This window comes from Doryrhamphus excisus, linkage group LG12, assembly GCF_037039965.1.
Source record: "Doryrhamphus excisus strain RoL-2023G ecotype Guam linkage group LG12, RoL_Dexc_Guam_v1.1, whole genome shotgun sequence".
Taxonomy (NCBI): domain Eukaryota; kingdom Metazoa; phylum Chordata; class Actinopteri; order Syngnathiformes; family Syngnathidae; genus Doryrhamphus; species Doryrhamphus excisus.
The window spans coordinates 2,248,879-2,276,565 of record NC_136368.1 but is presented as its reverse complement, the minus strand read 5'-3'; the positions used below and the strand labels follow the sequence as shown (position 1 = coordinate 2,276,565).

Below are 27,687 nucleotides of genomic sequence, written 5' to 3'. Positions count from 1 at the left end.
ACATGCATTTTTATTGGTGCCAACTGTGGGCGAGCGAGCGCATTTCAGGTGTTTGGTATTCAACGCGTTGCCTTCACGGTGCTGGGAAAGGATCAAAACAAAGACTTTCACAAGTGAATGCATCATTTCCAGCAAAGAAAACATGACAATAAACGCCACCGTACCGTGGAAGGTAAAAGCGATGCCACTCGCTGCGGTTGTTCTATTTGTTTTGGGGGGAACGTGGGGGGGGGGCATCAAACAAAGGAACACCAGGACACCCCCACGGCTTCTTAATGACGCCCATTCACTCACACAGTTGAGCACGGCTTTGTTTCCCACTCAAGTCCGCCTCTCGCCATCTTGTTATGGTAGCCATGCCTGTTAGCAAACACAGTAGCCACGTTTACACGAGTTTTTCTCTTTCCGAATGGAATCTTTCCCAATGACCTTTCCGAAAACAATGGTATACATGGAAAGGAATATTCCAATCTCTTGTCTCCATGCGCTATATGCTATAATCAACCAGAATAGTCAATGGGGCATGCCCAGTAAATCGTAAACACCAACATCACATGATACTGACTTCCTTGAGTTTTTCTTTCACCTGTTGGGAAAACAATGGTATACATGGAAAGGAATATTCCAATCTCTTTTCTACATGCGGCGCTATAATTCAACAGAATAGTCAATGGGGCATGCCCAGTAAAACGTAAACACCAACATCACGTGATACCGACTTCCTAGAGTTTTTCTTTCACTTGTTGGAATAACTCCGTATTGCCGGTTTTTCCTTCGTCCAGTCTTGGAATTTAGTTTTTAGTTTTAGAATTTAGTCCAGTGCCGATTGCTGGCCTCCATTTTTAAAAGTGAAGAACGTCTGAACGCTGAAAAAACTTAAACAGGAAAAGATCAAATTCAATCTTGCTAATATTTGATAATGAAACTGGGGACATGTTTTATATAGATATATATTTTCTTTTTGAATAAAAGTGGACTTGTGAATGGCGTATAGAAGGGTTTAGATTCTGTTCCACAGATGGCGCTAATGCACACCAAAGCTGCTTGCCAACCGCCAATAAACAACAGAAGAAGAAAAACACCAGGAAGAAGAACGCACCGTTTGAGCGGGTACAAGATACTTCAATCAGATTGGGGAAAGGAATATTCCATCCCTGGGAATCCCATTATATATTCATTGGGATTGGCACTTTTCTTTGGGAATGAGGTTAAATTCTTTCCGTTTTGAGCAAATAAACCGAATTCAATTGGAATATTTGGGTCCATGTAAACGTGGCTACTGATGGTATGTTGAAAGTAAACTTGTTCAACGGCTTTACGTTTTTTTTTTTTTTTTTTTCATGGTTTAAACCGAAAAAATGCCCCCCAGGGTGGCAGAAGTGCATTTTCTAAGAAGTCGGCCTGGTGAAATCCATGCTGTGCAGCAACCAGGAAGTGAAAAGTCCGCACATGAGACCATGTTGTCAATATGGAGCGTTTCTTTTTCAGTATTTAGCACACGAAGCCCAAATAAAGCTTAAAAAAGACACCAATAAAATGGCCTCCGTACAAACACAAAGCTCACACGTAATACTCATGTAGTACAACTTCCCCAGTGGCGCCACTCCGTATGCGGTCCATGAGGTATCCCAGCTCAGGTCATCGCCTCGGGCGCTGTGGTTAGCTTTTGGTCCGGCGTGAAGCACGGTTTGACGGGATCGGCGGAGACGTGTGCGGCGCAGGCCACCATGTTGCTGGACACCCTGCGGTGGAGCTGGATGGCGGTGGTCTTGGAGGGCATGGAGGTGTTGCCGTGCTGCGCCGACCAATGGTCGCAGTGGAAGAGGATGAGGAAACACTTGTAGAACTAAACGGGAAGAAGAGACGGCGTGTTAATGCACCGCAGCGGACCGTGTTCGCATGCGCTAGGAGCCGGCTGTGTGTCAAAGGGTGGGTGTGATGGAGTGGAAATCATGCTTTAATGCACTTTGATGGCGGCGGCGGAGGGGCGGGGGGCGGGGGTTGGGGGGCACAGATGCTCTAAGTGCCTTTGTGCTAACACCTGACCTTGTAACGTCTGAGAGGTTCAGCGGAAGCGTTTCCTGGAAACCCACACCTGAGGCGTATAACGTCTCATTGTATATCACGCAGGATAAGATGGATGCCATTCCGAGCTGCTGAATGGCACTCAGTGGGAATGAAGTACTGAAGTACTACACGTGTACTACTCTATTGCGTTTCTCACATAGGAAAAACACACAATTTTTTGGTAGGAAATTTCAAGATGTTTTTGATATTAGGATATTATTTATTATATTAGCAAATGTGGAAATATTAGTTTGACTGTCATGAAATTAAAAAAATTCTGTCACATAAAGTGTTTTTTTTCTTTAAAATACTCATATAAGATTTTTTCATATGAAATGAGGTCTTTTTGGTCTTAAACGTTGGACTTTTTGTGCTTGACATATTTTTTTTCTCCCCACAAAATCAGGACAAAATGTACCGTTTTTCTACTTCATTTTGGTTACGCCGTCGTCCCTCACCACCAATTTAGCAGCTTCGCTTTTACACAAAAATATATGAATTAATAAATCACGTTGTTTTGATTTTAAATATTAAAAAAATGCCTTAATGAAACATTCTCAAGCACAAGCGGCTCGATGAACCACAAATCTAAGTCATGTTTTTTTACACTGGTCACTCGGTGTCACTGATGTTAGTCTAATGTTGGGTGAGACACACAAGCACCAGATTTGATCACCGCAACAACAGGCTTTTTTTTCCCCACATCAATTTAGAGTAGTTACTGAGAAACTAATAGAGTAACTAATGAGTAGGGTAGTTCCCATGAACTAGGCACATCGATTTGGAGTAGTTACTAGGGAACTAATGAAGAACTGAGTGGAGTAGTTACTGAGGTACTGGGCCCATCAATTTAGAGTGGTTACTGAGGAAGTAGGCATATCAATTTAGAGTAGCTGGTGAGCAACTAATGAGTAGAGTGGTTACTGAGGAAGTAGTCACATAAATTTAGAGTTATACCGAGGAACTAATGAGTAGAGTAGTTACCGAGGAACTAGGCATATCAATTTGGAGTAGTTGCTGAGGAACTGATGAGGAACTAATGAGTAGAGTAGTTACCGAGGAACTAGGCACATCAATTTGGAGTGGTTACTGGAAGTAATGAAGAACTGAGTAGAGTAGTTACTGGACACATCAATTTAGAGTAGTTGCTGAGGAACTAATGACAAGGAACTAATGACAAACTTATAAGTAGAGTGGTTACTGCGGAAGTAGGCATATCAATTTAGAGTTCTACCGAGGAATTAATGAGTAGAGTAGTTACGGAGGAACTAGGGACATCAATTTGGAGTAGTTACAGAGGAACTGATGAGGAACTAATAAGGAACTAATGAGTAGAGTAGTTACGGAGGAACTAGGGACATCAATTTGGAGTAGTTACAGAGGAACTGATGAGGAACTAATAAGGAACTAATGAGTAGAGTAGTTACTGAGGAACACGGGACATCAATTTGGAGTAGTTACTGACGAACTAATGAAGAACTGAGTAGAGTAGTTACTGTGGTACTGGGCACATCAATTTAGAGTAGTTGCTGAGGAACTAATGAGTAGTTACTGGGGAACTAGGCACATCAATTTTAGAGTAGTTACAGAGGAACTAATGACAAACTTATAAGTAGAGTGGTTACTGAGGAAGTAGGCATATCAATTTAGAGTTCTACCAAGGAACTAATGAGTAGAGTAGTTACTGAAGAACTAGGGACATCAATTTGGAGTAGTTACTGACAAACTAATGAAGAACTGAGTAGAGTAGTTACTGAGGTACTGGGCACTTCCATTTAGAGGAGTTACCAAGGAACTAATCATGAACTTAGAAGTAGAGTGGTTACTGAGGAAGTCGGCATATCAATTTAGAGTTCTACCGAGGAACTAATGAGTAGAGTAGTTACTGAAGAACTAGGGACATCAATTTGGAGTAGTTACTGACAAACTAATGAAGAACTGAGTAGAGTAGTTACCGAGGTACTGGGCACTTCCATTTAGAGGAGTTACCAAGGAACTAATCATGAACTTAGAAGTAGAGTGGTTACTGAGGAAGTCGGCATATCAATTTAGAGTTCTACCGAGGAACTAATGAGTAGAGTAGTTACTGAGGAACTGATGTTCTATTGTAGTATTTGTTGAATAGTGTACTGCTTTGATGAACAAATATCATGTAATAATAATACTAATAATACTAATAATAGATGAGATACATTAGAATTGTCAGCACAATGTGTTGCGTACGGATTAGCCATTTAGCATAGCAGCTCTTCCCCACGGCAACCTTTCTAGAGGTCCAACAGGGAGGACAAAGCCGCACGAGCCCATAAAAGGTTATTAGCGTGTTCGCTAATCACAGATAATGAGAGCGTCTCCCCGCCAGCAGGGCGCATACGGACATGGTGGCCAAAAACTATTTTCCACGTGGCGACAACGTTTGAGCAGATGGAAAAATGGCCTCCAAATCAATGAAACGATGCGCAGCCGACCCGGGAGCGGAAAAACCATCCAGGTCAGCTCCGATTTCATGAGCCGCTTATCAGCCCGAGACGCCTCCTCCACCCCGCTGCTCCAATTTAGAGGGCGCCATCTTAAAGCGGCGACGATCAATGGCTTCAAATCAACATGACCGCTCGTAGCAAAGATATCTATTGTCCTTGTTTTACTAGCCGATAGCCAACACTACCAACGTACATATTATTAAGTTTGTTGTGTTAATTGTTATGTCGCCAATATAAAATCATAATGCCTCAAAAAAAAAAGCAAAAACTTCCCTCTCTAAAAATATATTAACTCATTCAGTCCCAGACATTTTTCAATCAGCAGTACAACATAGGTAAGTTTCAGGAAAATATCAGTTCCCAACAAAAAAGGCATAAAAGCAACTTTTGGTGAATTTCAAGCATAAATTGGACACAAATTGTTTTGCCAAAATATCGAAACAACGATGCCACAACATCAACGAGCCAGACAATTTTATTTATTTTATATGAAAACGACCATTTATGTATTTACAAAAATGAAGGCCGAGTTCTTATAAAATGAACTTCTGCCACCTTGTCTGTTTTTTGGGCCGTGTTTGCCACGTTACTTTAAAAAAGTAATTAGTTACAAGTTACTTCTCCAAAAAAAAAAGCAATTGATTAATAATTGACTGATTTACGGCACTACAAAAGTAACTACGTAGTTACCAGTAAAAGTAACTATGTACTCTAAACAGTTCTAAAAGTTACTAACGCCGTTTATTTAAACATCGTTATTCCCATTACTGGGGCTGCACGGTGGTCGAGTGGTTAGCGTGCAGGGGCTTAACCTGAGTTCAATCCCACCCTCGGCCATCTCTGTGTGGAGTTTGTATGTCCGAAAACATGCTAGGTTAATTGGCCGCTCCAAATTGTCCATAGGTATGAATGTGAGTGTGAATGGTTGTTTGTCTATATGTGCCTTGTGATTGGCTGGCCACCAGTCCGCTCGAAAACAGCTGGGATAGGCTCCAGCAATCCCCCGCGACCCTCGTGAGGATAAGCGGTAGAAAATGAATGAATTAATATTCCGATCACTGTTTTTTGGGGGGAGGCTAAAAACCTCACCAAACATGGTCTCTTCTATTGTGGAGTTGCATCATCACCTCTTTGTGCCTCTCACACGAAAAAACGTTAAATATGTATTTTACCGCTCACTCTTTGGAGGGGGGCGGGGGGGGGTGAACATATAGCCATCCCAAGGAGAACGGACATTGTAAGTGTTGTCGCTAGGAACTAGCATAAGTTTATGTATCAGTGCGGCTGGAAAATAAGTTTGGGTTGTGTTTTAAATCATCAAAATACGGCAAAATACTGCAATTATATGAATGATGGGCAAAATTGCACTTCCCCTTTAAGTAGTATTACATCCCAATGTAGTACATACTACATGTTGTATGTTGTACTGATGCTAATGCAGCCCACTCACTTCCATTGCAATATTAGCGTACTAGCCTCCGACGGCACCTATGGTGACCTGGAGAACCTGGAGAGTGCTGGCCAGGAGAAGCCGCCCGCTGTGGCCGCAAGGCAAGGCGCATTAATGTCGCCGACAAATGTACACAATGTACTTTTAAACTTGCAACACACGCACTCCTCCGCTGCCTTGCTCAGCGTGCAAGGTTCTCCTGCGTGCATGCACAAAATAATTTCCAGACCAATTTTCTTCCTTTTTGTGCCGTGTGTGGGTTTGAAAATTGGCGCAGGCCACGTGTGTGTGTTGTGATTGTCCCCGTTTTTGCACACGACCCCCCCTTTGGTGACGTTAAAAGAGACATTTCAACCCCCAATTTGCTTGGTGTGTTTCTGTCTCGGCAGGCATCCTCCTGATGATGGCGCTGTGCGAGCAGGTCCACGTGTACGAGTACATCCCCTCCATGAGGAAGACGGACCTGTGCCATTACCACGAACGCTACTTCGACATGGCGTGCACGCTGGGGGCCTACCACCCGCTTTTGTACGAGAAGAGCCTCGTTCAGCGGATTAACACCGGCACCGAGAACGACCTCCGCAAAAAGGGGCGGGTCACACTGCCCGGGTTCCGTACCGTGGACTGTGACATTTGAAGCCGCACGGGAGATGACTCTTGAGGTCACCTTTTTTTGGGGGACGGGGGGTCGCTCTGGGGCTGGGGCGCAGTGCAATAAAGCCACTGGAGACGGATGGACTAATGGGGGAAAAAAACCCAAATCCGTTCAGGGTGGGAGGGGTGTCATCACAGTGGGTTTTTGGGGTGGGGGGGGTGTTTCCATCAAAATGGTCTTTGCCAGGAAGTCTCTGACAAAGACGAATCTTATCTCTGCTTTAGCTGAGCCATGTTCGCTGCGGAGCTGACGAGCTCAGCCGCAGTTTGTTTTTTTTACGGGAATTTTCAATGACTGGCGGTGGTCTTACTGTTTTTCTACTCTGAAGCCGCCCACGCCGAAGGGGTCTTAAACAGCTCTGCCCCCTCCCAGTGCTTTGCACCAGCTCTTTGTTATTCGCCTGGCGTGCTTCCTTTGGTTACATCGGCTTAATGAAGACGCTCCGTGTGTGAATCCTGCAAGTCCGATCCTCCCGTCCAACGGTTGGGGTAGGCTCGGTACGGATGCTAGGGTTAGCGTAGGCAGGTTCCCCAATCTTCCAGCCATATTTGACCAGCGCCGGCCATGTATTGCTGTTGTTTGTACTACTGTTGTCGTTGGGCGGCACAAGCTAAATAAAACGGTTCCCCCCAGTCACGGCCAATACGTAACATCTTGGGGAGACTTTGTACTTGAAAAGCTCTGCTGGTAACTGGTAAGGTTTTTTTTTTCTGAATGTGAGTAAAAAAATACTATGAAAGGACAAGACACAATAAAAGTAAAGTTTTTCTATTTGTGTTGGGGTTGGGTTGTGTGTTCAAACTGCGTGGATGGACGGCTTAATACGCAATACGACGATCACTATACGAACATCATGGCCGACATTTGGTGTTTAGACTAATAAGATGTAGTTGTAGGTCGTAAATGGGCTGGGAATTGTGTAAGGAATGGAAGTCATGGATCGGTTGGTAGGGAGGGAGGTATGTTGGTATTTTGGGTAAGGTAGGGTATGAATGTCATGGGTATCTAACGTAGGGTAAGGTACGTAGGGTAGGGGAGCAGACAGCTAGGTAAGTAGGTAGGGAGGGGGGTATGTTGGTATTTTGGGTAAGGTAGGGTATGATCGTCATGGTTAGGTAGCGTAGGGTAAGGTACGTAGGGTAGGGGAGCAGACAGCTAGGTAAGTAGGTAAGTAGGCGGTAAGTAGGGAGAGAGGTATGTTGGTATTTTGGGTAAGGTAAGGTGTGATGGTCATGGGTATTTAACGTAGGGTAAGGTACGTAGAGTAGGGGAGCAGACAGCTTGGTAAGTAGGCGGTAGGTAGGTAGGGAGGTATGTTGGTATTTTGGATAAGGGAGGGTATGATCATCATGGTTAGGTAGCGTAGGGTAAGGTACGTAGGGTAGGGGAGCAGACAGCTAGGTAAGGGGGCGGTAGGTAGGTAGGGAGGTATGTTGGTATTTTGGGTAAGGTAGGGTATGATGGTCATGGGTATTTAACGTAGGGTAAGGTACGTAGGGTAGGGGAGCAGACAGCTAGGTAAGTGGGCGGTAGGTAGGTAGGGAGGTATGTTGGTATTTTGGGTAAGGTAGGGTATGATGGTCATGGGTATTTAACGTAGGGTAAGGTACGTAGGGTAGAGGAGCAGACAGCTAGGTAAGTATGTAAGTGGGCGGTAGGTATGGAGGGAGGTACATATGTTGGTATTTTGGGTAAGGTAGGGCGTGATCGTTGTGGGTATTTAACGTAGGGTAAGGTACGTAGGGTAGGGGAGCAGACAGCTAGGTAAGTATGTAAGTATGTAAGTGGGCGGTAGGTTGGTAGGTAGGTACATATGTTGGTATTTTGGGTAAGGTAGGGCGTGATCGTCGTGGGTATTTAACGTAGGGTAAGGTACGTAGGGTAGGTGAGCAGACAGCAAGCTAAGTAGGGTAGCGTGGTGAACCCGTGTCCGGTCTCCTTGGGTGGGTTCACACCCATTCCTTATACAAACTGTGGCTGGACTGCAGTAGCCATCTCTCTCCCGTCGCTCGTAACCGAATGTAACTTTTAGCGACTGCGTGTTTTAGCGCCAAAGTACATTACAGTCGCATAAAGCAGAGAGGGGTTTACTGGTTTATTTCCATGAGAGAATCCTCCAATATTGTTCCGGAGCCCCATCATCCCCCTTGGAATGCGTAGCAGTAATTCTCCAATATTTCTTCCCTTGAGGAGATTTCATTGACTTTCTTTTTTTCGCACCGCCGTGTTTTGAAGAAACGATGCGTGTTATTGTGATGAAGTGTTTTGGAGCCGACGGTGGTGGTTTGGTTTCAGTGAGTCAAGTGTTGCGTACTGTGAGTAGCAGAAATACTGATGACAGGACGGTATTTCCTCAAATAGTGACCCCGGTCTAACTGATGCCTTGTCTTGATCTTTCAGTCCTTGGGTGGCGACTGCCTTGCTACTCAAAACAGCAGCCCCCACCGGGACATGTAAATAGTCTCTTAAAAAAACCTGTGTTGATGAATTCCAGTTTGACCAGTTTGACATCATTTATTTATTGGAGGCCGCTATATGAGGAAATACGGTGTGGGCTCATCACTATTTATTTCACTGCCCTTTTTTGAGCAGATTGAGCTGGATGGATAAAATCCTGTTCTGTGGTTCTTTGCGTTGCAAAGACTGTGTACACAGTCCGAGTTTACATGGCCGAGTGTCTTTGACCAACTCTAAAGTTGATCAAATGATCAAATGCCTATCCGTGTTCCCGTCTAATGCAAGCGCAGACATTAAAACACACAAAGTCACTGAGATACAAAGGAGTATGAGGGAAACGCTGAAAAAGGAAAAGTCCAAGGAGGAAAAGTGATATCTGATCATTAGCTCGTCACATTCCGACTTTTCCCCTCTATGGAAAAAGCAACTTTAAAAATAAAATTTAAAAATAGCACTTCATTTGACTTAAAAAAAAAAAAAAACATTGTTTTTTTGGGGAAAAAAATAAAAAATTTTTTTCCAAAATGTCCAACCTTACTCTCATGAGATTATGATTTTTTTTTCTTCAAAGAAATACGACTTTATTCATGAAGAAAATGTTTTTTATCATAAGATTGCAATAAAAACAGACATTATTCCTGTAAGAGAATGACTTTTCCACTTTCTCTAGAATAATTATTATTGAAAAAATATAACTTTTCAGTGTGGCCGTAATACTTTTTTTAAAACTAGCAAAAAAAGTGGTTTGTTTTTTTGTGTATAGTAGTTGGAATTATTGACTCCTGGCTCAGAAGTGTTTGGATGCTATGACGGAGAAGTCGCTTTTTTTTTTATCACAACTTGAGTGACTTCAGAAGCCGAGGGAAAATTCAGCTTTTAAAAAAAAAAAAAAATAATAAAAAATAAACGATTTTGAGCTCTGCTGTAAGAATATGTGATTGAGGGATTAAAGGTAGAAAACTAGACAAGAAAAGAGGCAACCCACGGCGACACTGTAAATAAAATGTTACATGACGACCGGGATCAGGCAAATAGGAATCACGGGGTGCGTTCACACTTGTCATGTTTGGTTCCGTCAAAATGTCACCCCAGCAGATGGCATTTTCCTTTGGGATATTTCAATAACATCACCTAATCAAGTCAAGAAGTATATTTTATAAGCTTTTTGGTGAAATCTAAGATGGTAAACATAGCAGAATACAAAAAAATAACCTGTATTCAACCAAGCCGATTTGAGTAATGTCACATAAGTCAAACAAACTTGAAAAAAGATATTTTAGAAGCTTTTGGTGAAATCTAAACTGGTAAACGCCGCAGAATATGAAAATAACTCAACTGAATAGATGGCATTTTGGTTGGAATATTTGAGTTATGCCGTGTAATAAATTCTCTTCAAGATTTCTCTTTAGAAGTATATTTTATAAGCTTTTGGGGAAATCTAAAATGGTGAACATAGCAGGATACAAAAAAAATAACCTCTGTATTAAACCCAGCAAATTGTATTTTGGTTGGAATATTTGAGTTATGCCATGTAATAAATTTAAGAAATCTTTTTAGAAGTATATTTTATAAGCTTTTGGAGAAATCTAAAATGGTGAACATAGCAGGATACAAAAAATAACCTCTGTATTAAACCCAGCAAATTGTATTTTGGTTGGAATATTTGAGTTATGCCATGTAATAAATTCAAGAATTCTCTTTAGAAGTATATTTTATAAGCTTTTGGAGAAATCTAAAATGGTGAACATAGCAGGATACAAAAAAAATAACCTCTGTATTAAACCCAGCAAATTGTATTTTGGTTGGAATATTTGAATTATGCCATGTAATAAATTCAAGAATTCTCTTTAGAAGTATATTTTATAAACTTTTGGTGAAATCTAAAATGGTGAACATAGCAGGATACAAAAAATAACTTCTGTATTAAACCGAGCAAATGGTATTTTGGTTGGAATATTTGAGTTAAGCCATGCAATAAATTCAAGAATTCTCTTTAGAAGTATATTTTATAAGCTTTTGGTGAAATCTAAAATGGTGAACATAGAAGGATACAAAAAATAACCTCTGTATTCAACCAGGCAAATGGTATTTCGGTTGGAATATTTGAGTTATGTCATGTAATGAATTCAGGAATTCTCTTTAGAAGTATATTTTATAAGCTTTTGGAGAAATCTAAAATGGTGAACATAGCAGGATACAAAAAATAACCTCTGTATTCAACCGAGCAAATGGTAATTTGGTTGGAATATTTGAATTATGCCATGTAATAAATTCAAGAATTCTCTTTAGAAGTATATTTTATAAGCTTTTGGAGAAATCTACCGACTTTATGCCTGTGTCCATTAGTCCCATGATGAAAATACCAGTGTGAAAGCCAAGCCAAACACAACCAAGTATCTTTTCTAAAATCCAGAGTACGGAACCACGATTGTGAACGCAGCCTTAGACTGAGTGCGCTGCAAATATACATACGCCATATTCACGTCATGAATATTGTAATGTTATTTTTTTGTTGTCCTTAGGTGCATGGCAGACGTAGACAAGCTGCGGGCGGCTCTTAGTAACTCCCTTTTGAAGTGCAATTTAACCTGATGTGGTCGGCCACTTTTTAAATTCCCTCTGTGAGTTTAATGTCGGGAAGGTCGGTGTTGTTACTTCCTTTTTTATACGACCACTGCTGACATTCAGAGACTCTTGGGAGGTTCTTCTGTTTCGATGCTGCACGTTCACGCAGAAGAAGAACCGAAGCACCACCTAACACGTTCTTACACTTGAATCAGTGTTGCAATTTGTATGACTCCCGCCCTCCCCCCTTTTTTTAACCATGTAAATAAATGTTGTACATGTCCTGTTCCCCTGGGCTCCCACTGACCTGTTTGTTCATGAGGATGTAGATGAGCGGGTTGATGACGGTGCTGCTCTTCGCCAGCAGCGACGGCACCACGCTGGCCACGGGACTGATGATGTCGGGCGGCCCGAACGTGGCCATCATGGCCACCACGCCGTAAGGCATCCAGCACAGCAGGTAGCAGGCGGCTGTGGTCAGGACCATGAACAGTATGTGGTACTCTCGCCTCCGGGCCGCAGTCTTGCGGATCTTACCCACCTGTGGCTCAAAAAAGGAAAAAAAATATATAATCATGACAACGGCGTCCTTGAGACGACAAACTTTTGACTGACGTCGTGATGACGTTCCCGCCTTTGTGTGTCCTAGCCGGCAACATTCCCACACAAACAAAAGGATAAAACATCCTTGCTGCTGAAAACGAGCGTGCAACGTCTCTGCTACTTTGAAGGCCATAGAAGTGATGTTCACTGTTGCGGCGCCAATCAAGGTGACGCTCACCTCAGGCCAGTTGGAAAGAGCCTTTCATTTTCTGTGGTTTTTTGTCCTCCCCCCCACCCCCAACCCACCCACCCCCCGAACCACCCCCCAAACCATTATACACTAGGGATTGAAAGTCGCCGGTCATCACAAGGAACAAGCTGTACAAGATACCTGCAGTCGGCTCACTGATTGGCTGCAGAGCGAAGCGCTACAATAATAGTCCACCCCAATCATCGCCACTATCAATCATAATTACTGTAATAATTACTGTAATTAGATAAATGTCATTATACTATGCATGAGATTATTACTCATATAATCATATAATGTCTATCGGTTGTTAAATTATTTGATCCTTCTAATGGTAAAAAAAAAAGAATATTAAATTTAAAAAAACATTAGAAAAATAAAATACTATTTGTGATATAATAATAAGTAATGAATTAAAATATGTAAAATTACATATATGTACAAATATGAATTTGCCCAACTAAAAAATGAATATTAAATTAAAAAACATTAGAAAAATAAAATAATACTATTTATAATATCACAATAATTTATTAAATAAAAAATATTACAAATATTAATATTTTTAAGATTTTGCCCAGCTGAAAAAAGAACACATAGAAAAATCTAATAATGTTATTTGTAATATAATAATAATTTATTTAATCAAATATGTACAATTACATATATGTACAAATATTAATATTTTTTAAGAATTTGCCCAAATAAAAAAATAATATTAAATTTAAAAAACCTTGGAAAAATCAAATAATACTATTTGTAATATAATAATATGTAAAATTACATATGTTGTATGTACAAATATTAATATTTTTAAGAAGTGGCGCAACTTATTAAAAATATGATTTGGCCAAAATTAATATTTTTTTGTAATTATTAAAAAAAATGTTTTTTAATTGGCTAAAATAAAAAATATATACATACACAATACATTGTATATTAAATTATTATTATATTTCAAATAGTATTTTAATAGTATTTTTCTCATTTTTTTAATTTAATGCATACTTTTTACTCTCATTCATAATTAATTACATAATGTAATTATACTATGCAAGCAATTATGACTGCAATCGAGACGTGTAATAAGGTGGACATTTACAGTGACATATTGTCATTGAATTCATTATTTATGAAATTACTACTATCATTGTGCATATAATAATCTATGGTATAGTCGCATAGTTGAATTTAATTCTTACTTATTTGAATTCCTATGAATGCCTGGGAAGTGCTCAAGCTAAATGAATAATTACAAGCGGCTATATCCACTTCAGATGACAAACGCCATTGTTTTCCCAGAGGAAAAAGAGAAGAAAGTAGCATGGATTTAGTCATGTATGAAACAAATATGAGAACAGAATAAGCCGCAGCGGCCAGATGGGCACTGATGTGATTAAATCCTCTTGATGCTCACGCAGTTTAGGGGGGATTGTGATGCCGTGAGGGGGTGGCTATGAAACATGCTGCTGCATACCGCCAATCATCTGCTTATATACTTGAAGATTAGTCAGACTTTTAAAGTACACAGTTTGCTAGCTGGTAGTTTGGCGGTAAAGAATGTCTTTATTGGTGGAGAGGTGGAGGATTTCTTTATTACTGAGGTTTTAGTTGGAAATTTGTACTGCATCATGCTGATGGATGACTATTTCATAATATACATTGTATTTCAATACACACTGACACTATTTCTTATTTCAATAATTGTTTTTTTCTTAAAAACAAGCAGACAATTTTAATTTTGATTTTAATTTTAATTTTAATTTTAATTTGAGCTTATCATTCCTAAAATGGTGACTTATTTATTCATTTATTATTCTGTCATAGTTCCTGATGTTATAATATCATTTTATTTGTTCATTTATTCATTTATTTTCTACTGCTTATTCTCACAAGGTGTATTGAATAAAAATATCACACCTAACGATTAAGCAGTTGTAATTGTTAAAACGGTAGTTTTATGATGCCTAATGTTTAAAAATTAAAATTTAATTAAAACATGCATTATACTTCACATTATGAAATTGTTTATGATCATTATTTAGTTATTAACATATTATTTTAATTCATTTAAAAAGATTTGTTTTAATTTTAGAAAACTAAATTTGTATTTTAATTCATTTTACATTTTTTTTAAAATGAGATGCAATTTTAATTTTGTATTATTTTAAATGATCAATAATTTTTTTATAAAATTGTTCATTTAAAACAGCACAATTAAAAACAGCACAGTGCTCCTATTATATTGAAGATCTTTGACCGTCGTTGTCGGATCTTTGGCATGATATTTAATGTGATTTTATTTGCATTTGTATGCCATTTAAAAAAATAATAATATAGTAATATAGAGGATCTTTGGCTCATGTTGTTTGACATACTTTTTTTAAAAACAGCACAGTGCTCCTATTATATTGAAGATCTTTGAACGTTGTTGTCGGATCTTTGACATGATTTTTAATGAGATTTTATTTGCATTTGTATGACATTTAAAAAAAAAATAATATAGTAATATAGAGGAGCTTTGGCTCATGTTGTTTGACATACTTTTTTTTAAAAACAGCACAGTGCTCCTATTATATTGAAGATCTTTGAACGTCGTTGTCGGATCTTTGACATGATTTTATTTGCATTTGTATGACATTTTTTTTAAAATAAGATGTTAAAGCAAACTTGAAGCCTTTCATGACCTGAATTGCTTGCTAATTACTAATTACACTAATTAGTGTAATTGAATGTGACTGAAAGTCACTTAGCTAATGCTATCCACTCAAGTAATTGCAATTGAAGACTACGTCTTGGTTCTTAAATGAAAAGCTGATTACCCACTTTCACTTTCCAGTGAGTGAAAGAACGCAATCCTCCAGGCGGGGACTTGTTTACGGCGGGCGCACCAACGGGGGGGGGGGGGCAGTGCCCAACAACATCCACAAGATGGCGCGGTGTTGAAAAAAACGTCCTACTTTAAGTAGAGCATCAAACTAAAACTCAACTTTGAACCCCCAACATCACTTCCTGTTCGGCCACCACTCAGCTCCGCCATCGGAACACATTTAAAGCAATACGCAACCAGATTGGTGAGCACATGTCGTACCTGTTTGACCGCCCAGAGCAGCCGACCGTAGCAGTAGATCATGACCAGCACGGGGAGCCCCAGGCAGAAGATGAAGAGACAGATGATGTACGCGTGGGACTGGGCGGTCCGGGCCGTCCACGACACGGAGCAGCTGGTCCCCGCCCCTTCCTGCCCATAGCTGCTCCAACCCAGTAGGGGGGGGACCGTCCAGAACAGGGAGTAGAGCCACGACGCCCCCACGGCCAACAGCGGCTTCCGGTAGTCCGGACCACGCTTGTTGTAGACGGTCAGAGTGCTGTAGCGGTCGTAGGACAGGATCACCAGCGAAATCAGCGACACGATACCTGGGAATGTTCAAGGATGTTCAAGGATGTTCAAGGATGGACGGGACCCACTACCATCAAAGTCATTTCCTGTTTCATGGAGGCCGATGCAAGGCGATCGGACGATGCCGTTTTTCACTCGGAGGCTGGGGCAGTGGTTTCAGAATAGATGCTGAAAAACAGCACTGCTCCTGTCATATAGAGGATCTTTGACTAGTTTTTTTTAGCACCTTTAACATGTATATTTTTGCAGTAAGTTATTTAACAAAGCTGAGCGCTCTGTTCATTTAGAGGATCTTTGACTGGCGTTGACATTTTTTTTTAAGTAACAGCCTCGCACCACTGATAGAGGATATAGAGGATCTTTGGCTGGAATTTTTACAGTTGGTCCTAAAAAAACAGCAGACTGACAGATCTTGGACAAGTTTTTTTGTGTAGGTCAGAAAAAAGATAATCTAGTACTATAAGTACTTTTAACAAAAGCATAGTGTTCCTATCAAATAGATGATGTAGTACTTTATGTACTTTTAATAAACGCATAGTGTTCCTGTCAAATAGATGATCGAGTACTTTAAGTACTTTTAACAAAAGCGTAGGGTTCCTGTCAAATAGATGATCTAGTACTATATGTACTTTTAACAAAAGCATAGTATTCCTGTCAAATATCAAATAGATGATCTAGTACTATACGTACTTTTAATAAAAGCATAGTGTTCCTGTCAAATAGATGATCTAGTACTACGTATATGTACTTTTAACAAAAGCATAGTACAAGACGTACTTTTATTAAAAGCATAGTACTAGACATACTTTTAATAAAAGCATAGTATTCCTGTCAAATAGATGATCTAGTACTATATGTACTTTTAACAAAAGCATAGTACTATACGTACTGTTAACAAAAGCATAGTACAAGACGTACTTTTATTAAAAGCATAGTACTAGACATACTTTTAATAAAAGCATAGTATTCCTGTCAAATAGATGATCTAGTACTATATGTACTTTTAACAAAAGCATAGTACTATACGTACTTTTAACAAAAGCATAGTATTCCTGTCAAATAGATGATCTAGTACTTTAAGTACTTTTAACAAAAGCGTAGGGTTCCTGTCAAATAGACGAGTTTTGACTAGACTTCTTTGAAAAAGCAGAGCGCTCCTGTCATGTCGAGGATCTTTGACTAGCATTTTTTTTTTGTCCTTAAAAACAGCACGGCTTTCCTGTCACGTGGAGGATCTTTGACTAGTCTTTTTGCAGTAGGTACAAAGCAGTGTTCCTGTAATATAGAGGATCTTTGACTCATGTTGCATGATATACTTTTTTTTAAAAACAGCACAGTGCTCCTATTATATTGAAGATCTTTGACCGTCGTTGTAGGATCTTTGACTTTCGACTATTTTAAGTAGGTCAGCATAGCATCTCCGTTGTATGTCAATGTATTAATAGCATATCAACAACAAAAGAGGATCTTTGACAAGCGTATGTTTAAAAAAAACGCACGCTTTTTTGAGTTGAAGGTCAGAAATGTAACTTTGTTTAAACGTTAAAATATACAAATAAAACAAATTCTGGCCACCCTTGACTCACAACAACACCGACATATTTTCCCAGCCTCCAACCGCTGACCTTTTATTTTTGTGCGTCTGATGAAAAAGTGGACACAGCAAAAAGTAAAGTACTCGATGATAAGACGCACACTAAATGGACTTGGACTGCAAGAAATGGAAAAACTTTGCTGCAGTCTAACCTTTTGTTGATTCGTCAATACTCAAAGTCTCTACCCTTTGATGACATGGACGCCGAGGTACATTTAAAGGTTCCTTATTATACAAAGCTGACATTTCAATCATACTCCAACACTAATTTGTGTCCCTAAAGCCTGTTTAGGAACATGAAATGTCAGAAGAATCGATCAAGTCCCTCACTTGTTTGCTCCTCTTTGGAGACCACAGCTTCCATGATACACAGTGATGGGAAAAAGGGTTTGCCTTCCTGGTTTCTTATGGTTTTGCATATTTGTTTTCTCCAATTCTGTCATACAGAGGATCTTTGACCATTTTTCCCCCCATTCAGTCCTTAAAAATAGCCGGATGACCATCTTTCTTACTCATGTTTTTGCAGTAGGTCCTTAAAAACAGCAGAATGAGGATCTTTGACTAACGTTTTTGCAGTCGGCCCTTTAAAATAAGCTGAGCAATTCTATCATATAAAGGATCTTTGACCATTTTTTCTATCTGGTGCTTAAAAACAGCAGACCTTTTGCAGTAGGTCCTTAAAAACAGCTGAGCAATTCTGTCATTTTGAGGATCTTTGACCATTTTTTTCCCATTTGGTGCTTAAAAACATCAGTGACGATCTTTGACTCATGTATTTGCAGTAGGTCCTTAAAAACAGCAGAATGAGGATCTTTGACTAGCGTTTTTGCAGTAGGCCCTGAAAAACAACTGAGCAATTCTGTCATATAGAGGATCTTTGACCAGCTTTTTTCTAGTTGGTCCTTAAAAACAGCAGAGTGACGATATTTGACTTGTATTTTTGTAGTAGGTCCTTAAAAACAGCAGAACGAGGATCTTTGACTAGTGTTTTTGCAGTGGGCCCTGAAAAAAGGTTTGCAATTTTGTCATACAACTGAGCAGTTCTGTCATATAGAGGATCTTCGACCAGCTTTTTCTTGTGGGTCCTTAAAAACAGCAGTGTGACGATGTTTGACTAACGTTTTTGCAGTCGGCCCTGAAAATAAGATGAGCAATTCTATCATATAAAGGATCTTTGACCATTTTTTCTATCTGGTGCTTAAAAACAGCAGACCTTTTGCAGTAGGTCCTTAAAAACAGCTGAGCAATTCTGTCATTTTGAGGATCTTTGACCATTTTTTTCCCATTTGGTGCTTAAAAACATCAGTGACGATCTTTGACTCATGTATTTGCAGTAGGTCCTTAAAAACAGCAGAATGAGGATCTTTGACTAGCGTTTTTGCAGTAGACCCTGAAAAACAACTGAGCAATTCTGTCATATAGAGGATCTTTGACCAGCTTTTTTCTAGTTGGTCCTTAAAAACAGCAGTGTGACAATATTTGACTTGTGCTTTTGCAGTAGGTCCTTAAAAACAGCAGAACGAGGATCTTTGATTAGCGTTTTTGCAGGAGGCCCTGAAAAAAAAGCTGTGCAATTTTGTCATATAGAGGATCTTTGACCAGCTTTTTTCTAGTTGGTCCTTAAAAACAGCAGTGTGACGATGTTTGACTTGTGTTTTTGCAGTAGGTCCTTAAGAACAGCAGAACGAGGATCTTTGACCAAGGTTTTTGCAGTCAGCCCTTAAAAACAGCTGAGCAATTCTGTCACATAGAGGATCTTTGACCATTTTTTCCCATTCAGTCCTTAAAAATAGCCGGACGACGATCTTTGACTCGGTTTTTTTTTTTTAAACACAGCTGAGGAATGTTGTCATATAGAGGAACTTTGACCACTGTTTTTCCAGTATGCCATCAAAAACACCAGAGCGAAGATCTTTGACTCCCATTCTAGCATTAGGTCTTTAAAAACAGCTGATGGCTCCTTTCACACATCATTGACTGGCGCTTTTTCAGTAGATTCCTCAAAGCAGGAGAGTCCTCCTGTTATCTCGACGACCTTAGATTATCATTTGTTTATTAGGTCTTTGAAAATAGCATTCTCTGCGTCATGCTGCGAGAACCCACTTGATGATTTCCATTAAGCCAGATGGTGCGCCTGTCAGTCAGCCATCAGGGTAAAAAGAAAGGGACAGTATCTCCACACGATCATGACCTTGTTTTAATTAATAACACTTTTTAATGAACGTAACATAGAATTTTAATGGTTCTACTTACGATTATATTTGCTATTTACAGTATCATCTGATCTCACGTCATATTTAATACACTGCAAAAAAGGTTTGGTGGAATTATGATCAAACGTTTTGAGGGGAATAAAAATATTAAAAATATATTGTGTGAAAAACATTTTTTTGCTTTTTTTTAGAAAAAGGTTTCAATCTTGTAAGAAATAAAATAAAATAAAAAAAATTGAAGAAAGAAAAAGGAGTGTACAGTTTTCCTGGTATGTTGCCAGACATACCGAATAGAGTCCTCCATTTTAACTGCATGTGATTTTTACACAATCAGTGGAGAAATTTATGTTCATGTTTAGTTACCAAAATTATTGTAAAATTTGCTTAAATGGGCATATTTTTGACTAATAATAGGCCATCGTCAACAACAAAGCATCCATCCATTCTATGCCGCTTATCCTCACGAGAGTCGTGGGTATGCTGGAGCCTATCCCAGCTGACTTCTAGCAAGAGGCGGGGTACACCCTGGACTGGTGGCCAGCCAATCACAGGGCACATATAGGATATATACGAGTTATTAAATATTGTGATTTGAAAAACTGTGATAAGGTGAAGCCGTGAAATTCAAAGTACGATGCGGCGACGGACGACTGTGACGCTACCATAGCAACCAATCACATGGAAAACATTACCTGTTATTTCAATGGGGATTTCCATAATGCACAACATAACAAATGCAACGCAATCATGAATTTTTTAGAACTCATGTTTTGCCATCCCTTCAGGATGTCTCTCATTTGTGACGAAAATACAAATGTAGCAACGGTGTATTTTTTACAGTTACATACAGAAGAAAAGAAAGAAAATATTTCCCTGCATTCTCGTTCATATTTCTGTGCGGTCCGCTAGCAAATGCGACATGGACCGGTACCAGTCCCCGGCCCGGCAGTTGGGGACACCTGCTCTATATGACACGAACTATACGTTCTGTTGTGCTACTCAAAGCACGCTGTCGAAGAAGACCAAGCTGACACCTACTGTTCCACGATACGGGAGTGATCTGATGTGTTTAAGGACCCACTGTAAAAATAGTCGAATGATGATGATCCTCTATGTGACAGGAATGTTCTGCTGTTTTTTTTCATTCATTTTTTCATTCATTTGGGTTCTTTAGATCAGGGGTGGGCAAATATTTTGACCCGTGGGCCGCACTGAGTTAACAAAATTGCCTGGGGGGGGGTTTAACACACACACTATTTTATGATTAGAATTTTGAATTAAGGGCTGCACAGCGATCGTGCGGTTAGCACGCAGTTCAATTCCACCTTCGGCCATCTCTGTGCATACGTGGGTTTTCTCCGGGTACTCCGGTTTCCTCCCACATTCCAAAAACATGCTAGGTTAATCGGCCACTCCAAATTGTCCATAGGTATGAATGTGAGTGTGAATGGTTGTTTGTCTCTATGTGCCCTGTGATTGGCTGGCCACCAGACCAGGGTGTACCCCGCCTCTTGCCTGAAGACGGCTGGGATAGGCTCCAGCACCCCCGCAACCCTCTAACCACTTATGGTCGAAAATGAATGAATGTTGAATTACTGAATGTCTAATTTTATCTATAAAAGTGTTATACTATCAGCTGTATGTTTTCATGTCCCTTTTAAACATTTAAGACATTTAATTTTAAAGTTTTTATTGATTTATTTTTTTTTTTTTTACCAAATAAGACATCCGACTTGCAAGTCATGTTGCCAGTTTGTATGTTAAAAATTGAAATACTTGGAAAGCAACTGGTGGGCCGGATTCAAACACTTGGTGGCCCGCATGTGGCCCCTGGGCCGTAGTTTCCCCACCCCTGCTTTAAATGCTGGAATTTGTACCTCATATTACGGCTGCTGCTGTTGGTAGCTCTTCATGATATAGAGGATCTTTGTAAAGTGGTTACTACTTTTTTAAGTGTATTTTGCATTAGTGCATAGTATTGTAGAAATGAAGTACACCTGCAAATATTAGGAGTTCCTAATATGTTATTGAAGTTCTTTTGCTACCAGAAGGACAATATACATCAGAGACAGGTCTCATGATTGGCACTTTCTTCCTGACTGGATGTGTAGCCAATGAAGCGACCGGCCGGGGAGTCTTACCGAAGCAGGAGTTGATGAAGCCGTACCAGTTGCAGCCGCTCCGGCCGAGCAGCCACCGTCCCCGGATGCTGGAGGCGAAGCTGAGCGTGGTGCCGAAGACGCACACCAGCATGTCGCTGACGCTGATGTTGAGCAGCAGCATGTTGACGGGCGTGCGGAGCTTCTTGAACTTGCAGAAGAGCAGCAACACCACCAGGTTGTTGAGGAACCCAAAGGTCATGATGAAGCCCAGCACCACGGACAGCACCACGAAGCCGGTGGACGACAGGCGACCCTCGTCCTCCTCCTCGGCTGGGGGGTCCAGCAGCAGCTCCGGGTCGTCGCTGAGGTTGAAGCTGAAATTGAGACCACGGCCCGAGAACATCCTGAGGTCCATTCATGGGGAGCTTGGTGGCACCTTCCCTTCACTGCGACTTCAATTTGTCCCTTTTTTAAAAGTAAATATTCACGTTTTTTCCACGCATTCTTCACAAATTCCACATCATGGCTTTCTGTCTGCCTCAAAGGTCCACCCTCGACCGGTCCGCTTCATCCCACTTCATGCGAGACATCGCCAACCTTCTTTCCATCTTCTCCAGCCATGTAATCCGCGCACTGTGGAGCGTCCCGGTGTGAAAGTGAGCCTCTCTGCGCGTCTACGAGGTCCGGCATCTTTTTTAAAGGCGGTTCCTGACGTCAAACACTCGTCGTAAAAACGCCGGAGCCAACCGGGGAGGGGTGGAACAGAGGTGGAGGTGGTGGAGCGATCATGAATTTGCTTGACTTTTTTTTTTTTTTTTTTAAACCTCTTTACGTTTCCTCAGATGTATTTTTGGTAAGGCTCTTACTCATACTGTCAAGAATAGAAGGTACATAATTTATGTGTGCTCTATATGCCCCCCCCCCCCCCCCCCAATGGACCATAAAGGACTAAATATACCATAGTATAATATGTTTGGACATTACAATAGACGATCCTGTCAGAAAGAGGATCTTTGATGTCGGTCCCAACAACATCCAAGCACTAATTTTTTACAGTAGGTGCTTGAAAACAAAGCATGTAATAACTAAGATCTGGAGCTCCTACAGTAGATTCAAAACAGCAAAGCATTCATGTTATATAGAGGATCTTTGAAGAGCTTTTTTGCAGTAGGTACTTCAAAACAGTCCAGCATTTCTACCGTGGAGAGGATGTTTGAGTGGCGTTTTTTTTTTTACAGTTGATTCCCAAAAACAGCCGTGCAGGATCTTTGACAAGCACTTTTGCACTAGGTCCTAAAAACAGTCGACTTCTCCTGTCATGTAGAAGATCTTCAACTTGCGTTTTTGCAGCATGGTGCTTGAAAACAGCAAACGACTCCTGTTATATAGTGGATCTTTGACAAGTGTTTTTGTAGTTGATTCCTAAAAACAGCAGTCAAGGATATTTGACTGGCAGTTTTTCAGTACATTCTAAAAAAAAACTGTCAACCACTCCTACTGTGTAGAAGATCTCTAAATCATGTTTTTGCAGCTGATTCCTAAAAACAGAGGTGCAGGATCTTTGACTAGAATTTTTGCAGTATTGTGCTTGAAAACAGCAAACCACTGCTGTTAAATAGTGGATCTTTGACTGGCAGTTATTCCGAACGTCCTTAAAAAACTGTCAACCGCTCCTACTGAGTAGAGGATCTCTAAATCACATTTTTTGCAGTTGATTCCTAAAAACAGCAGTGCAGGATCTTTGACTAGAATTTTTGCAGTAGATGCTTAAAACACCCAAGCACTCATGCCATGTAGAAGATCTTGGACTCCTGTTTTTGCAGTAGGTGCTTGAAAACAGCAGTCCTGTTGTATGGAGGATCTTTGACTAGTGTTTTTGCAGTTGATTCCTAAAAACAGCAGTGCGGGATCTTTGACTAGCACTTTTGCAGTAGGTCCTAAAAACAGTCGACTTCTCCTGCCATGTAGAAGATCTTCAACTTGCGTTTTTGCAGTATGGTGCTTGAAAACAGCACGATACCCCTGTTGTATAGAGGATCTTTGACAAGTATTTTTGCTGCTGATTACTAAAAACAACAGTGCGGGATCTTTGACTAGCACTTTTGCAGTAGGTCCTTAAAAACAGTACAGCACTCCTGCCATGTAGAAGACCTTTGACTAGCATTGTCACAGTAGGTGTTTGAAAGCAGCATGCCATATAAATGATCTTTGATTTGTGTTTTTACAGTGGATGCTTAAAAACAGCATTTTATACAGAGGATCTTTGATGCATGTTTTTGCAGAGCAAGTGAGGACTCCTCCATATAGAGGATCTATGTTGCATGTTGCTCCTGTTGTATAGCGGGTCTTTGACGAGTGTTTCTTAAAAACAGCTGATTCTTAAAAACAGCATTGCAGGATCTCCGACAAGCATTTTTACAGCAGCTCCTTAAAAACAGCATAGTGGTCATATCGTGTTGTGGATATTTGACAAGATTTTTACCTGTAGGTCCTTTCAAATAGCAGAGCGTTCTTGTCATATAAAGGATCTTTGACAGGTTGTTTAACAAGGAGCATCAATGAAGCTTCAATGGAGGGTTAGGATGCAGTAAACCTTTTTGGACATGTTGAATTGTGTACCATAAAACGGGGTTATAAGGGACGGCGGGGAACGATTTGTTCAAGAATATATGCTTCTTTGAAAAAACAACAACAACACAAAGCAGCTTCCTGTTTAACATGAAAAGGCAGAATTACATTTAAAACATTTTCCCGAAAATTGTCCCTTATTACCCTGAAAATTGTCCCTTATTACTCTGAAAATTGTCCCTTATTACCCCGCCGTCCCTTATAACCTCGTTTTACGGTACTGTAATGTTGTTAAACAAATAAATAAACAAATAAACCACAGTTGTCATGTAGCAGTAGCCCATTGGCTCTTGTTATTAATCACATTTCATGATTCAAACGTCTGCTTCCTCAAAGTTTACCGCTGATAATTCCTTAAAGCCGCAAAATGAAGAGATAAGCTCCGTGTTGAACTTTTTTTTTTTTTCTCATTCTACGTCAATCCTGACTCTAAACAGCTGTCATATGGGCCATTACCAAACATCGACTCAGACAGATGGCTTATTCAATAAATGATCCTGGAGCAGTTTTTATCAGCCAATGATATAACATCGTGTGGAGCATATGCCAAGAATAGAAAAGTCAAAGATGGCGTGATCGTTGCTCATTATGAGACGTCTTGGGTCGTGGAATGAAACCTTATGAATGTTTCTCAGGTGTTTTCTATTTTAGTATTCACTTTGTATGTATTATATTCTTATTTATTGCATATTTATATTTGTATAAATTATGAATTGTTTTCTTCACTGCCTAATCCATTCTTATTATTAAAATACGTGTTAATATTTTTGGATTTCTGGAACAAATGAGTTGGATTTACATCATTTTTATGGAAAAAATCAGAAAAAATCAGCGTCCGTTTTGGTGAGACTCGGACCTTCTGGAACAGATTAATGACGCTATCCAAGGTTCTGCTGTATGTTTTTTGTGAAAATATATTCAGTCACTTTCCAAAACCATTAACATTCTCTTGATGCACTGTCGAGGTCTCCATCCAATTGCAAACGCTACTATGTCATTTTCTTCTGTAATTGCTCATAATTGCATCTCAGGTGAATGAAGGAAAGAGTGGCTACATCACAGGTTCTACCCGGGAAAAAATTAACTGCATAATTTAACTAATATATCATTTTTTTCTCATATCTTTTCATACGTATGCTTGATTTCTGTTCCTTCTGATAGATTCTCTTTTTAACTGCTGGTATATGAATCATTAAAGTAGGGGCTGGAAGGTGGGGGCCATGGATTGGATAGCGGTTATCTACAGGGCAACGCTATTAATCTCCTCTACTGAAGCTACAGTTTCCTCCCAAAAGTCATCACAGATGAACCGGAGATTAAAGTTAAGTTTGGTGTCACCACTCCTCTTCTACCCCCTCATGGAGAACGCCGAGCCAAGTTGGCATTAAAGTAGACGCTCTATAGTGACAAAGGGGAAAGGGTTCCCAGCATGGCCAGCAGCTAGCCACAGCTACCTGCGGACAATTACGGCGATATAGTAGCAGCAAGAGAGTGCGTGAGGGAGAATGTGTATGTGTGTGTGGCCTGCGACGTTCCCCCTGTCAGGTGCCCAATCTTGGAGCTCAGTTCAGAGGGTGTCATTGCGATAAACAGTAGTTGCCATGGAGACGTCCGTGGTGGCCCAGAGATGAGAAACAACAGGTGTCTGTGAAGAAATAATGGAGGGTCAGATAGAGGATTTATTCCTAATTATTATTCATTCATTCATTCATTTTCTACCGCTTTTTCCTCACGGGGATCGCGGGGGGTGCTGGAGCCTATCCCAGCTGTCTTCGGGCGAGAGGCAGGGTCGCCAGCCAATCACAGCCAATCACAGGGCACATATAGACAAACAACCATTCACACTCACATTCATTATTAATTTAATTTAATTTAATTTAATTTAATTTAATTTAATTTAATTTAATTTAATTTAATTTAATTTAATTTAATTTAATTTAATTTAATTTAATTTAATTTAATTTAATTTAATTTAATTTAATTTAATTTAATTTAATTTACGTCAAAGCATACGTTGTCGCAGGCAGTGATGCTGAGAAATGTAAAACTCTGGTCATCCATACCCAAACACATAATTGGATTGTTCTCCAAATCCACACTTTGGCCAGAGGTTTTGAAAACCTTTGTTTTTTTGTCACAAATCTCCGGGCTTGTATGGGTGATGAGATACCCACCTACGTGTGGACAGGGCCTTAATGTGCCATCTGTCCGACACACAGCTGCAGATACACTAACTGCAGGGAAAGAGCACAGCATAACGAGACAGGTTGAAAACAGGCCCTTAAAGTATAAGTTGTATGAAATGTGTGAATTGAAACCGTACTGTTAGTGTTTTTGCAGTAGATTCTTATAAATAGCAGTATGCTCCTGCCACTGATTTTTGCAGTAGGTTCTAAAAAAACAGTCAAGCCCCCCTGCAACCCTCGTGAGGATAAGCGGTAGAAAATGAATGAATGAATGATTGCTAACAATTAACAGGTTTCCTGCCTTTTTGTCACTTTTTGTTTATTGCAATAAACTGGTTCCAGACCAAATTCACAAAGTAGTATTCCTTATTTGGGAATGAAATATTTTTGTAGTTGGAGCATAGAAAACCTGTTTGTGACCTTCCCAATATGGATTTTTAACATTATTAGAGCTCTCTAGAGAAGGAATAACACCCCTAGAGTCACCTTTATACCCAAAATAGGAGATATAATCAGAGAAAAAAAGTAATTTAACACACCTGCTTGTGTAAAATACAACATTACACAATTTTCTTTATCAATCTTCCATTTTGCCAAATTCAGGCAAAACATCTGTACAATGACAATTACAATTGCTTAAATGTATATACATATTTTAACTAATAGGCCGCATTCAACAGAATGACTTAACTTTGTTTTGACATAGCAAGCTTGGCATATCTTCGTCATAACCAACAAGGTTAAGTCGTGTATGTTTGATTCATAGGCACCATGCTGGCTTTTATTAAAAGTGGAATCACTGAGGGATTTATAGTAGAAGAATATTGTTAGAAGTCCCATATTGAGGGCACAAAACCGCTAGGAGCCCTTATTTGCTGAAGCTTTACAATAGAGTGCAATACAGAGCCTGTTTGTGTGTAATAAATGGAAGTAAAATGCACAGAAACAGGAAATAAAATGGCTCATATGTCAGGAGGAAAGTTATTGAATGACAAATGACATCAGCATGGAAAGGAAGCAGGCATAGAGGTTGAGGGTACAATAACGGGAGACACACAAAAGAAGATACTTTGACTTTGCAATGCTAGCTTTAACAT

The 27,687-nt window shown here is 39.9% G+C and overlaps 2 protein-coding genes across 3 annotated transcripts in view; one reads left to right on the top strand and one right to left on the bottom strand.

The window, feature by feature from the left end:
- The window catches only part of st6gal2a (ST6 beta-galactosamide alpha-2,6-sialyltranferase 2a), a 37,949-nt gene extending 31,182 nt beyond the window's left edge, over window positions 1–6,767 (top strand). The window contains exon 7 of the mRNA XM_058081930.2: window positions 6,387–6,767. Within this exon, the coding sequence (XP_057937913.2) occupies window positions 6,387–6,634 (248 nt within the window). The 3' untranslated portion in view covers window positions 6,635–6,767. The remainder of the gene's footprint in view (window positions 1–6,386) is intronic.
- On the bottom strand, window positions 1,616–22,488 carry tmtops2b (teleost multiple tissue opsin 2b). Of its 2 annotated transcripts, none has more exons than XM_058081979.2 (4): window positions 21,816–22,488; window positions 15,559–15,884; window positions 11,982–12,215; window positions 1,616–1,846 (listed from the first exon to the last, which is right to left on the bottom strand). In XM_058081979.2, the coding sequence occupies exons 1-4, from the start codon at window positions 22,189–22,191 to the stop codon at window positions 1,634–1,636; spliced, it is 1,149 nt and encodes a 382-aa protein (XP_057937962.2). In that variant the 5' UTR covers window positions 22,192–22,488; the 3' UTR covers window positions 1,616–1,633. The 2 variants fall into 2 exon arrangements, with proteins under 2 accessions (XP_057937962.2, XP_078651152.1); XM_078795026.1 differs by having other exon boundaries at window positions 15,559–15,835.
- Window positions 22,489–27,687: the final 5,199 nt, after the last annotated feature.